The following is a 12,953-nucleotide window of genomic DNA, read 5'->3' as shown; positions in this document are numbered from 1 at the left end:
CACCACATTGTGAGTTTCTAGTTTTGTTTGGATGACAGTGGAGGGTGGAGGTTTGTTTGGAGAGCAAAAGGCGGTGCAGCCTCAACGGTTCACTTTCTCTTTGATCTCCTTCATAAAGGAACAACCAACACCAACAGCATGAGCTGGAGAAACGGCCCGAGTCGTTTGGATTGTTTTATAAAAACAAAAATACAGAAGGTAGTTTTTATGTCATTATTTGAAGTCGAAATATAAAATAAATATGAACCTTTACTTGGGATGAATGTAGTGGATTTGAATGAAGCACAGTTCTAAAGTTCTAAAGTCCTCTGACAGGAACATTTCTACTGAACATTGTTAACGTACGTATTTGTCAGGGAAGCAAATGGAGTGGAGTGGGTTTTGTGGAGTTTTTGGTTGTTTTATCAAGAAAATGTCAGTGTTTTATTATGTATTATTGTATAAAGCATTTGAAAAGGTTTGACGTCGATGTTGTATTGCAATTTGCAATACATATATACATACAGACAGACTGACTTATTAATTGGTTCAATAATTGATTTGCCGCCAAAAGAGAAGCAGAACTGTTTTGTAAATACACATATCTGAATAAAACAATTTAATGAATCAAAAGAAAGGTCATAAAATTACCAGCATATTATATATAAAGACAAATGAAGCGGAAATGACTTTGTCCTATGGGATCGTAGTTTGTGATCAAATCAAACCTGCTTTAAAAGACGCTATCAATGTTTGTATTTTTAAAAATACGTATTGCAGTAATGGTAGTGTGTAAATTATAATACAAATATCGTTCCATGTACAGTTTGTATTGTGGACAGGATGCTTTGATCTGTTTCATTCAGCTTTAGTTTGGTTTTGTTCATCAAACTGAAGTCTTTTTTAATGCATAAACGCATATTTGTTGTCAAATGTACGACTAGTTTTAAGAGCGTTCATAGCAACGCCATAGCAACACCGAAAAAGCATCTGTTGGCTGAGAAAGCTGAATGAACGTTCACGTAAATGAAAACACCCGGCGCAGACACACACAGCAACGGGACACCATGAAGATCAAGTCGACATTTGTCACAAGAAAAGAACAAAACGAAGCTGAAGCCACAAGCGACTCAAAGTACAACCACTTCCAGTGGAAACAGGAGGGACGGCCGCCATGCTTGCTGTTGGGAGAAACTGGGCAGTCATGTGACCTGAAGCCTGGCGGCAGATGAAAGAAGAGGCAGATGAAAGGTTTCCTGTTCGATCCTCACAGCCTTTTGTGCAATGAGAGGCATTTCAGCGGTGGACGACTTGAGGTATTGCACAGTTTGGAGAGAGACGGGCTTGTTGTTCCAACTAGATCAAGGAGTTCTGCTCATGGTGTGTTCTGCAAAGTACAGTCGTGAAAGTGAGGATGCCTCTCGGAGGTCAGAGGTCAGACACATGAAGAGTGGAGATGTCATCAGCCACGGTCCAGTCGTGTACAAGGTGTAGAACCTTACAAGGTGTAGAACCTTACAAGGTGTATAACCCTACAAGGTGTAGAACCTTACAAGGTGTATAACCCTACAAGGTGTAGAACCCTACAAGGTGTAGAACCTTACAAGGTGTAGAACCCTACAAGGTGTAGAACCCTACAAGGTGTAGAACCTTACAAGGTGTAGAACCCTACAAGGTGTATAACCTTACAAGGTGTAGAACCCTACAAGGTGTAGAACCTTACAAGGTGTATAACCCTACAAGGTGTAGAACCCTACAAGGTGTAGAACCTTACAAGGTGTAGAACCCTACAAGGTGTAGAACCTTACAAGGTGTATAACCCTACAAGGTGTATAACCCTACAAGGTGTAGAACCCTACAAGGTGTAGAACCTTACAAGGTGTAGAACCCTACAAGGTGTAGAACCTTACAAGGTGTAGAACCCTACGAGGTGTAGAACCTTACAAGGTGTAGAACCCTACAAGGTGTAGAACCTTACAAGGTGTAGAACCTTACAAGGTGTAGAACCCTACAAGGTGTAGAACCTTACAAGGTGTAGAACCTTACAAGGTGTATAACCCTACAAGGTGCAGAACCTTACAAGGTGTATAACCCTACAAGGTGTAGAACCCTACGAGGTGTTGAACCCTACAAGGTGTAGAACCTTACAAGGTGTAGAACCCTACGAGGTGTAGAACCCTACGAGGTGTTGAACCCTACAAGGTGTTGAACCCTACAAGGTGTAGAACCTTACAAGGTGTAGAACCCTACGAGGTGTAGAACCCTACAAGGTGTAGAACCCTACAAGGTGTTGAACCCTACAAGGTGTAGAACCCTACAAGGTGTAGAACCTTACAAGGTGTAGAACCTTACAAGGTGTAGAACCCTACAAGGTGTAGAACCTTACAAGGTGTAGAACCTTACAAGGTGTATAACCCTACAAGGTGCAGAACCTTACAAGGTGTATAACCCTACAAGGTGTAGAACCCTACGAGGTGTTGAACCCTACAAGGTGTAGAACCTTACAAGGTGTAGAACCCTACGAGGTGTAGAACCCTACGAGGTGTTGAACCCTACAAGGTGTTGAACCCTACAAGGTGTAGAACCTTACAAGGTGTAGAACCCTACGAGGTGTAGAACCCTACAAGGTGTAGAACCCTACAAGGTGTTGAACCCTACAAGGTGTAGAACCCTACAAGGTGTAGAACCTTACAAGGTGTAGAACCTTACAAGGTGTAGAACCCTACAAGGTGTAGAACCTTACAAGGTGTAGAACCTTACAAGGTGTATAACCCTACAAGGTGCAGAACCTTACAAGGTGTATAACCCTACAAGGTGTAGAACCCTACGAGGTGTTGAACCCTACAAGGTGTAGAACCTTACAAGGTGTAGAACCCTACGAGGTGTAGAACCCTACGAGGTGTTGAACCCTACAAGGTGTTGAACCCTACAAGGTGTAGAACCTTACAAGGTGTAGAACCCTACGAGGTGTAGAACCCTACAAGGTGTAGAACCCTACAAGGTGTTGAACCCTACAAGGTGTAGAACCCTACAAGGTGTAGAACCTTACAAGGTGTAGAACCTTACAAGGTGTAGAACCCTACAAGGTGTAGAACCTTACAAGGTGTAGAACCTTACAAGGTGTATAACCCTACAAGGTGCAGAACCTTACAAGGTGTATAACCCTACAAGGTGTAGAACCCTACGAGGTGTTGAACCCTACAAGGTGTAGAACCTTACAAGGTGTAGAACCCTACGAGGTGTAGAACCCTACGAGGTGTTGAACCCTACAAGGTGTTGAACCCTACAAGGTGTAGAACCTTACAAGGTGTAGAACCCTACGAGGTGTAGAACCCTACAAGGTGTAGAACCCTACAAGGTGTTGAACCCTACAAGGTGTAGAACCCTACAAGGTGTAGAACCTTACAAGGTGTAGAACCTTACAAGGTGTAGAACCCTACAAGGTGTAGAACCTTACAAGGTGTAGAACCTTACAAGGTGTATAACCCTACAAGGTGCAGAACCTTACAAGGTGTATAACCCTACAAGGTGTAGAACCCTACGAGGTGTTGAACCCTACAAGGTGTAGAACCTTACAAGGTGTAGAACCCTACGAGGTGTAGAACCCTACGAGGTGTTGAACCCTACAAGGTGTTGAACCCTACAAGGTGTAGAACCTTACAAGGTGTAGAACCCTACGAGGTGTAGAACCCTACAAGGTGTAGAACCCTACAAGGTGTAGAACCTTACAAGGTGTAGAACCCTACGAGGTGTATATTGTGATAAAACATGGTGTGTAATCCTTCATCAACATTGAAGAATTATGAATGTGATAAACGTGTTTTTATTTCTGCTGGTTCATATAATAAAACCTTGGTATTTATCATTTAATGTATAAACCACATTCATGACAAAAATGTTGCTTTTATGATACAGTGTAGATTATTATTGTTATTTTTATTATCATCATCATCATCATCATCATTATTGTTGTTGTTGTTGTTGTTGTTGTTGTTTTCTACCAAATTTCCCCATGTGGGATTAATAAAGTCTGAAGTAATATATTACACTAGAATAGAGGTTTTTCAATTTGTTCTTAAATTGCAATGTGAAATCTCGTAAAAAAAAAATGTTTTATTAATTTGCATACGTTAATATAAAATATCATCCGATTAATTCAAGTGTTTTAAATAAATTCTAGTTATACTGTTTGCATAGTGATTTTATAAACGAAATTTGCAAAGAGATCAATAGTATTTATTGTCGTGCATTTGCACATTTGATTTGGTAGAGCTTCATTAAAAATAGGAAGAATATTTAATGTTTGTGGTATTTGGTTTTTATACATATTATAATGTTAAAATCATGTGAATTCCAGGTGTACCTTAATAAAGCACAGTAGGTGATTATGACTGGGTTATTGTACAAGTTTATGATAATGACTGACATAAAAATGTCTTTTTAAAAGATGAATTCATATTTCTACGCCTTTTCTGAAAAGACGATATTGTTTTTATTCCGAAGAGATTCTGTTCATTTAAATTGATGCATGAAGTCAAAGGTTGGATTTCAGCGTGTGATGTTGTCTATTTATCAGGAATGATCGATGATGATGATGATGATGATGATGATGACGATGATGATGAAGACGTGTGGCCATCCTCCTCCTCCTCGGTGTTTCCCAGCAGCTTCCAGACTCCTGTTTTCTGAACATGTCCCTAAGAAAAGTGAATTTGTGATGCGAGGCGGCGGGGGAGAAAGGGAAGGTTAATCCCAGTTTAATGCGCTGATGCACAGCCCGGGACCGAGACTGTGATGATTGTGTTATCTGCAACCAACATTTGGGTCTCCCCTCAATTTCAACCCGGCCACATCGCTGCGAGAACGTGGGGCTGGAGCGCAGAGCGCGCGGACGCCCGGGGAACATTGTTATTAATAGCTGCAACTTCATAAGGCTGAGCCTCAGCAAAGCTGCTGCTCATCACCTCCACTGGATTTGTTTGAAGTGCTCCCTCCACCCTATCTGTCCAGCCTCTTCTCCAGCAGGCTGGACTCCAAACTACACACTGCTCCCTTTCTTCTTTCTCCTGCTTTCGGGTTCCTATGCATATCTTGGACAAACAGCATTTTGACTGTGGAGCTTCGAATCGTAGGAGGAAGTAGGAGCCAACTGATCCCCACAGAAGACATGGGAATCATTTATGGAGATCGAATTATTCAAGCAACAATCTAAAGAATCCTGCAACATATGAACATCAACTTCATCCAAATACTTGGAAATCAAACATTCACTGAGTATGTGACTGTACAAACATTATTTTATGTCCCACTTATATACACTATCCGTAAGAAAAGCTTCAGAACGGAAACGATTTTGCAAGCAATCCAACCATTACTAACATATAAAATTAGATCAATTCAAAAGATTCTGTATCATAATAAACACACTGACAACCACTATACAGCGATATAATTCAATAAAATACGCTGAAAACGATTTTCTACCCACATTTGGTGTATTTTAAAAAAATGCAATGTGTTTAGGATTATTTTGGATCTATTTAGGTGAAATATACAATTAAGCAAACGGCACATATCTCAGTGTAAGACGTGTATTCACATGACTGTGCAGCTCTTAAAATGGCAGAAAGGCCGAATTGACCAAATATCATCACAAAGATTTAATCTGAAAAATTGTTAAATATTTTTGTAGTTTTTCCTGTGAAATATGACAGAATTCATATGAAGGCAAATACTTCATATGAATTCTGTCATATTCAAACAGTGATGATGTTGCATCAAACCATTAGCCAAAAAGGCCTTTTCTCACAAACAACCAGTAATAATTTGTAAGTACATGGACCTTTGTGTAAAGTATATTTGTGTTGATTCCACTGATTGTGTGTTTTCTGTCCTGGAGGCTGAAGCTGCTGAAGCCAGAGGACTCGTCCTGAGTGCGGCCTGGCCGCACACAGCCGCGGCGGGCCGGCTCCTCGTGAGATCAACCACGTGCCACAGGAAATCCCTTCCAAACAAATCAAATGAATATTTAAAAATACAGTCCAAAACAAGAGGAGTACTAGTAGGACCTTCAAATCTCCGAGTTTCCGCCACCGGCTTCACACCGTGAAGTGAGCCGCTGGAAGATGAAAGTGAAAAGAAATAAAAGGCTCAATTTAATCTGCTTTAAAGCGCTTCAACAGAACACATGTGCCAGGGACTGCAGAGTGAGGGCTGATAGGGGATAAATATATTTCTTAGCATGCCTCCCAGCTATTACACCTCTCTCCAACACACACTGCTTTCATTAGCAGACGTAACAGGCTCAGTCTTCCAGTGGTTCAGTGCCAGAGCCTGACAAAGACGAGCTGGAGGCTCGCGAGCAGAAGGAGCGTCCGGGAACGTGACGCACACAGATCACCGGCTGTGCACTGAAAAGGTCCCCACGGGACCAAACCGGGCCAAATAGGGCCAAACCGGGCCAAATAGGGCCAAACCGGGCCAAACACACCTGCTCTGAGTGCAGGGCGGTTACCTGGACAGGTGAGCTGTCAGTCGCCGCTCACACTTCAAGTCGCTCTGGACCGAAGCCCAGCGTGCAGGGAAACACGGCCACTGCGCCGGCTGGACTCAAACCCGCAACTTGTAACAATGAAGGGAAGCACCAACAAGCCTCCACTGACTGACATTTCTCACCAATACCCCAAAATACAAAGCAACGTTGTCACTCAAAACCAGATAGTTAGCAGGCTCAAACCGCACGTCAATGTTGTTTAAATGTTTTGCGCACATATTTATGAATTTAAATTAACACTGTAATTGTGTTCAACGCACATGTTGTGAAATATTGAATAATTTAGGAGGAATTAATATAATAATACAATACAAATTTTCAAAACTAATTTTAATTGCTAAAACTTTTTTTTTTTTAAATGGACAGTTTATTATAGTAAATTTCGAAGCATGTAGTTGCGGCCTAGAAACCCAGGGCCAGGCTCGTGGCCCCCAGCAGGCCTCAGCTCCCGCTCCCTGGCCCGCGTGGCCCACAACCACCAGCCGGGCCTCGCCCCCCCCCCCCCCCCCTCCCCCCGCTGGTGGAAGTGTCAGGCCTCCTGTGCGTAATTGATACCGACCAGCAAATCGTTCATCTGACAGCATCACTTTCAAAGAGGCGCTAAAGCGGCGCCACGGGAGCCCTTTATAAATAATTAGTGTGTGTGTGTGTGTGTGTGTGTGTGTGTGTGTGTGTGTGTGTGTGTGTGTGTGTGTGTGTGTGTGTGTGTGTGTGTGTGTGTGTGTCCTACCTTTGTCTCCCAGGATGCCGTCGATGCTGTGTTTGGCTTTCTTGTCCTCTTCATCCTTCTTATCACACTCATCCTCTTCATCTTTTTTCCCAAACCGAGCCCGTAGAACCCGACTGATGGAACTGACTACGAACACATTTTAATTATATATTATTATTATAATTATTATAATTATAATAATAATAAAAAAAAAAAAATAACAATAATAATAATAATAATTATTATTATTATTATTATTATTATTATTATTATTATTATGATCATTATTATTATCATCATCATCATCATTATTATTATTATCATTATTAATATCGTTATTGTTATTATTATTATTGTTGTTGTTGTTGTTACTGCTCCTTGGCTCCTATGCTAAATCAGAGTTGTAATAAACGAGTCTTACCGGATGAGGCCTCACCTGAAGGGACTGAGCTCCGGTCACACACCCCGTCCTTCAGCAGCTTGTCCCGGATCTCCCAGCTGAACATGCCGGGGTTGTCCCGCTTGTACTCCTCGATGCGCTTCTCCACGTCCGGCGTGGCGACCTGCTGCAGGAGGAACACGGAGGCACACGGGGGCCGTTTTGATTTCTTTCTTTTAAATGCAGCTCCAAGAATGTGGCGCGTCCTCAGGCCCGCTCCAGAGCCGCGGTTCTGGCGCGTCCTGAGGCCCGCTCCCGGCTCCTCACCCGGGGCTTGCTGCCTCCTATGGCTCCAGGTCGGATGGACCCGGTCTCCTGGTACCGGCACAGGATCTTGGAGACGCAGCCGTGGGAGACGCGCAGCTGGCGGGAGATGACGCAGGGCCGGATCCCGTGGTGCGCCATCTCCACGATCTTGTGTCGGATGTGGTTCGGCAGCGGCCGGCCGTTGATGAAGACTCCCCCGAGCTGGTTGACCCGGCCCTGGCCCAGAGGGGTCGACACTGCAGGGGACACCCACAATTAAGGTTCATCCTCTCACCCGGACGGTGAAAACCACATCGGATATTTAAAGGAGCGCCTGCTCTTCATGTGAGGCCTTTAACTCGGACCCTGATGTGGCCCGGCCCGGCCCGGCCCGGCCCGGCCCGGCTCTCCAGGACCCTGGAGAGTACAAGCCTCCTCTTTATGATCCACCATAACTCTGCAAACGTTAAACTCATCTTCTGGTTCGTCAAAAATATAGACACTATAAAAACAAAATAGAATAATTAGAAATAATTGGAAAATATTTTTTACACTATTTCTTACTATTTTTACATAAATTCTAAACGGACTTTTTTGTCGGAATTCTGACTGGAAATTCACGCAATTCTTATTTCATGTAAATACTTTAATCACACACACACACACACACACACACACACACACACACACACACACACACACACACACACACACACACACACACACACACACACACACACACACACACACACACACACATATCCAGGCCTGTACATTAAGTCAGATTTTTGAGGAAAAAAATTCGGACTATATTTTTCTTATAAAATTTTTGTTGAGGTGCTCTTGATTCTTTTCGCTAGTTTTCTTTAAATCTTTCATTTCCATTTGAAGAAATCCACTTTCTTGATTTTCCTTGAGGTTCAAATGATTTAAAAGGAGTGGAATAATTATAAAAGACGTTGATCGAGTGCGCCATGAGCAGACAATCTGCTATTTAAACACTTCTGCATGTTGGAAGCTCTCACAAGACTTGACGGGCCCACACAATAACAAACCAACAAAAAGCCCCGCATGTCCGCGAGGAGAAGGAGAACCGTGTCCCGGCTGTCTGGGCAGCTAAAGATCATCCAGAGTGCCTGTAAAGTGGGGGTCTCCTCTCAGGACCCCCCCGCAGGCCCTGCAGACGGCTGCCTACCTTCCAGAGGGAAGCCGGTGCGGGGGTAGTTCTGTCCGGGAGCCGGGCGCATCATTCGCGGTACGGTCCCTGGTAAGGAGGACATGGTTCCTACCATTAAAAAAACAACCAGGCACAAGGAGGACACTGGGGAATTAAAGCAGAAAAATCAGAGTGGAGAAGTCCAGTCGGGATCCTGACTTGTCACGGGGGTGTTGCAGTCTGGAGACTGGCGGCAGGTCCGGTGAGGCGCAGGAGAGGAGGAGCGGCGCTGTGCGCATGGAGCCTCCGCAGGACCAGGCCGACACGCTGCTGCTGCTGCTGCTGCTGCTGCTGCTGCTGCTGCTGCTGCTTGTCCTGCTTGTCCTGCTTGTCCTGCTTGTCCTGCTTGTCCTACTGCTGCTTGTCCTACTGCTGCTTGTCCTGCTTGTCCTGCTGCTGATTGTCCTGCTTGTCCTGCTTGTCCTGCTTGTCCTGCTTGCCCTGCTGCTGCCGCCGCCACAGGGACCAGACACTCTCTCTCACACACACATCAGCTCATGAACTCATCCGCTCTGGAGGTTCAACTACTTCCCCTGTCTCCTCCGGACCAGTGTGAGTCAGGCGGGCCGCAGCGGGAGGGCCGGGCCCGGCACACCGGCAGGCGCACCGGCAGGCGCACCGATAGGCTCCAGGAGCCCCCAACACAGTCCAGCAGCCAATCAGAACCACACACACACACACACACACACACACACACACACACACACACACACACACACACACACACACACACACACACACACACACACACACACACACACACACACACACACACACACACACACACACACTTCCCAGAATTCAGATTTTATTGTACTTTAGAAATTCTGACTTTGATTCGACAGAAAATCTAAATATTCTCTGTAAGAAAAGTTATTTTAAAGTAAAAATTCAAAGAAGAGGGTTCGAATTCTGACAGAATATTGTGAGAATCGTCATGATCTTCTTTATTCCAGTTACATTTTCTTTGGTCGAATCAGTCCAGTTTCTCTAACAAGCGCCTTTTTGTCCAGACATTGACTTGCAGAAAGTCTGATGGCGGCTCTGGGATATTTACCCTCCAAACCAAATTTCAGAGATTATAATCAATTAGAATTTTTTTTATGAATGATCGAACTTGTTAAGAATTAAATCAAGATAAATGAAATAAGAAAATCCGATCATTTTTAGAGTGAACCATCCACATCCAACACAACAGTGAGACGTTGACCGACACAGCAGGATGGACAGGATGACAAGTTGAAAAGAAAATATTTACTGCAAACAGAGGATTTAGTTTGTGGTATTTTAATGTGTTCATCAAAGATCTCATAGCTTTAAAAAAGGTTCTTATCTTTCTAAATAAAGTTCTGCTTGTTACGGAAAAAGATGAGATAGAAATGTGAACTCTAGATAAAGCAGGTAGAAAGTGACGGATTAATACTGTATTTCCACACGATTCTTCAGTAAAACCACGGGGAACCTTTGTGGTTGAAAGGTTGTGACGCTGTCGTGACGCTGCTCTCCAGAACACACTGATACATTAGTTTGAGTCTCGTGCAAAATTAAATTGTCTTCATTTCTCCAGAACATTTCCGGAGTGGCTTCACAGTGTCACATTCACACTGAGGGCAACAATCACACACTCCATTCTGCTTCACATTCAGAGACTGAATAGAACACGTTCAGACGTGAAGCAGGTCAAAATATACAATACAGTATAGTTTCTTTAAAATCAAACTGTCTTCCCCTCTGCAGCTTATTTCAACAGATGTCAGCAGCTCATCCGTTCCTGCATTTTGTTTTTAGTATAATTAACCGTGTCTTTTCTCTGCTCCTCCTTTGTTGTATATTTGTCTGGATGGTCTTCCTGCCCAGCCTCCAGGTGAGCAGACTGCTTCACACTGTGTACGTCTCACATGTCAGGATCTCTCCTCTCGCCTTCAGTTGTCACAGTGTCAAGAATATGCAATTAAATCAAGCACATTGAAAACAGAAGAGGGTCTTTACTCCTTCGTTGAGGGTCTCCAGGGACCTGGTGGACATTGATCGGTCGGTATTTCTCACCATGTTTTATTCAGTGGGCTGCGTTAGTTATTGAAGGTATTCATGTTCAGGGGTTGCCTATGAAGGACGTCATAGACACAAACGTTGACGCACCTTGAACCCGGAGCTTCACGTCATTCAGCCTGAACCTCGAACCTGAACAAGAGAACCTGGAACCTGAACAAGAGAACCTCGAAAAGAAGGCAGATTTACTGCAGAGCTCTACCTACTGCTCTACCTACTGCTCTACCTACTGATCTACCTACTGCTCTACCTACTGCTCTACCTACCGGTCTACCTACTGCTCTACCTACCCCTCTACCTACTGCTCTACCTACCGGTCTACCTACTGCTCTACCTACTGGTCGACCTACCGGTCTACCTACTGCTCTACCTACTGGTCTACCGACTGCTCTACCTACCGGTCTACCTACCGCTCTACCTACTGCTCTACCTGCTGCTCTACCTACCGGTCTACCTACTGCTCTACCTACTGGTCTACCGACTGCTCTACCTACCGGTCTACCTACCGGTCTACCTACTGCTCTACCTGCTGCTCTACCTACCGGTCTACCTACTGCTCTACCTACTGGTCTACCTACTGGTCTACCTACTGCTCTACCTACCGGTCTACCTACTGCTCTACCTACTGCTCTACCTACCGCTCCACCTCTCTACCTACTGGTCTAGATAGAGAGGTGGAGCAGTAGGTAGAGCCCTACCACTCCACCTCTCTATCTAGAGCAGTAGGTAGAGAGGTGGAGATAGAGAGGTGGAGTGGTAGGGCTCTACCTACTGCTCCACCTCTCTACCAACCACTCCAACTCTCTATCTCCTCTCTCTATCTACTGTCATTAGATAACTGAAGAGAACCTTGTTCTCCCAGTGGAGGTTCCCTCTATGTCGTGTTTATTAATGTGTCATAAGATCACTGAAGAGAACCTTGTTCTCCCAGTGGAGGTTCCCTCTATGTCGTGTTTATTAATGTGTCATTAGATCACTGAAGAGAACCTTGTTCTCCCAGTGGAGGTTCCGGCAGCAGGAGTCAGTGTCTTTTTGTTTGAGGCCTAATGAGAACGTGTTTTGCTTCCTGCTGCTGTCGAGGTTCCATCAGGGACGTTCTGCTGTTAAAGTTTACATTCAGTGGTGAGTTGAAGACAAAGCTTGTAAACCTTTCATCTCTTTGTCTAAACATGTTTCGTACTGTGTCGCATAATGTTGTTTTAAATAGCGGAGCTTTTACTGTATGTGTGACTGTTACCAATATTATCGGCGCTAAAGTAGAAAGTAAACAAGACATCCCAGAACCATCACTGAAAGACGGAGCTCCCCCAGAGCAGCTCCCCCATGTCCACAGGTCACCCCCCAGAGCAGCTCCCCCATGTCCACAGGTCACCCCCCAGAGCAGCTCCCCCATGTCCACACGTCACCCCCCCAGAGCAGCTCCCCCATGTCCACACGTCACCCCCCCAGAGCAGTTCCCCCATTCCACAGGTCACCCCCCCAGAGCAGCTCCCCCATGTCCAGACGTCACCCCCCCAGAGCAGCTCCCCCATGTCCAAACGTCACCCCCCAGAGCAGAACCCCCATGTCCACACGTCACCCCCCACAGAAGCTCCCCCGTGTCCACACGTCACCCCCCAGAGGAGAAGCCCCGGATCCACACGTCACCCCCCAGAGGAGAACCCCCTGGTCCACACGTCACTCCCCCAGAGGAGAACCCCCGGGTCCACATGTCACCCCCCAGAGCTGCTCCCCCATGTCCACACGTCACCCCCCCAAAGGA

The 12,953-nt window shown here is 45.0% G+C and overlaps 1 protein-coding gene across 3 annotated transcripts in view; it reads right to left on the bottom strand.

Annotated features, from left to right (window-relative positions):
• The window catches only part of LOC308130746 (paired box protein Pax-7-like), a gene marked incomplete at its 3' end in the record, with an annotated part of 97,328 nt that extends 88,109 nt beyond the window's left edge, over nt 1-9,219 (bottom strand). For 2 of the 3 annotated variants that reach the window (XM_080497190.1, XM_080497192.1), the window contains exons 1-4: nt 9,122-9,219; nt 7,948-8,183; nt 7,678-7,807; nt 7,263-7,388 (exon numbers count right to left, since the gene is read on the bottom strand). In XM_080497190.1, coding sequence (XP_080353316.1) covers nt 7,263-7,388; nt 7,678-7,807; nt 7,948-8,183; nt 9,122-9,218 — 589 coding nt within the window. In that variant the 5' untranslated portion in view covers nt 9,219. Of the gene's footprint in view, nt 1-7,262; nt 7,389-7,662; nt 7,808-7,947; nt 8,184-9,121 lie in introns of all 3 variants that reach the window. The other variant, XM_080497191.1, reaches the window with a different exon arrangement.
• Between the last annotated feature and the right edge of the window lie 3,734 nt (nt 9,220-12,953).

The sequence above is a fragment of the Blennius ocellaris genome (assembly GCF_963422515.1).
Source record: "Blennius ocellaris genome assembly, chromosome: 5".
Lineage (NCBI taxonomy): Eukaryota > Metazoa > Chordata > Actinopteri > Blenniiformes > Blenniidae > Blennius > Blennius ocellaris.
This window is presented reverse-complemented; position numbering and strand designations above follow the sequence as displayed.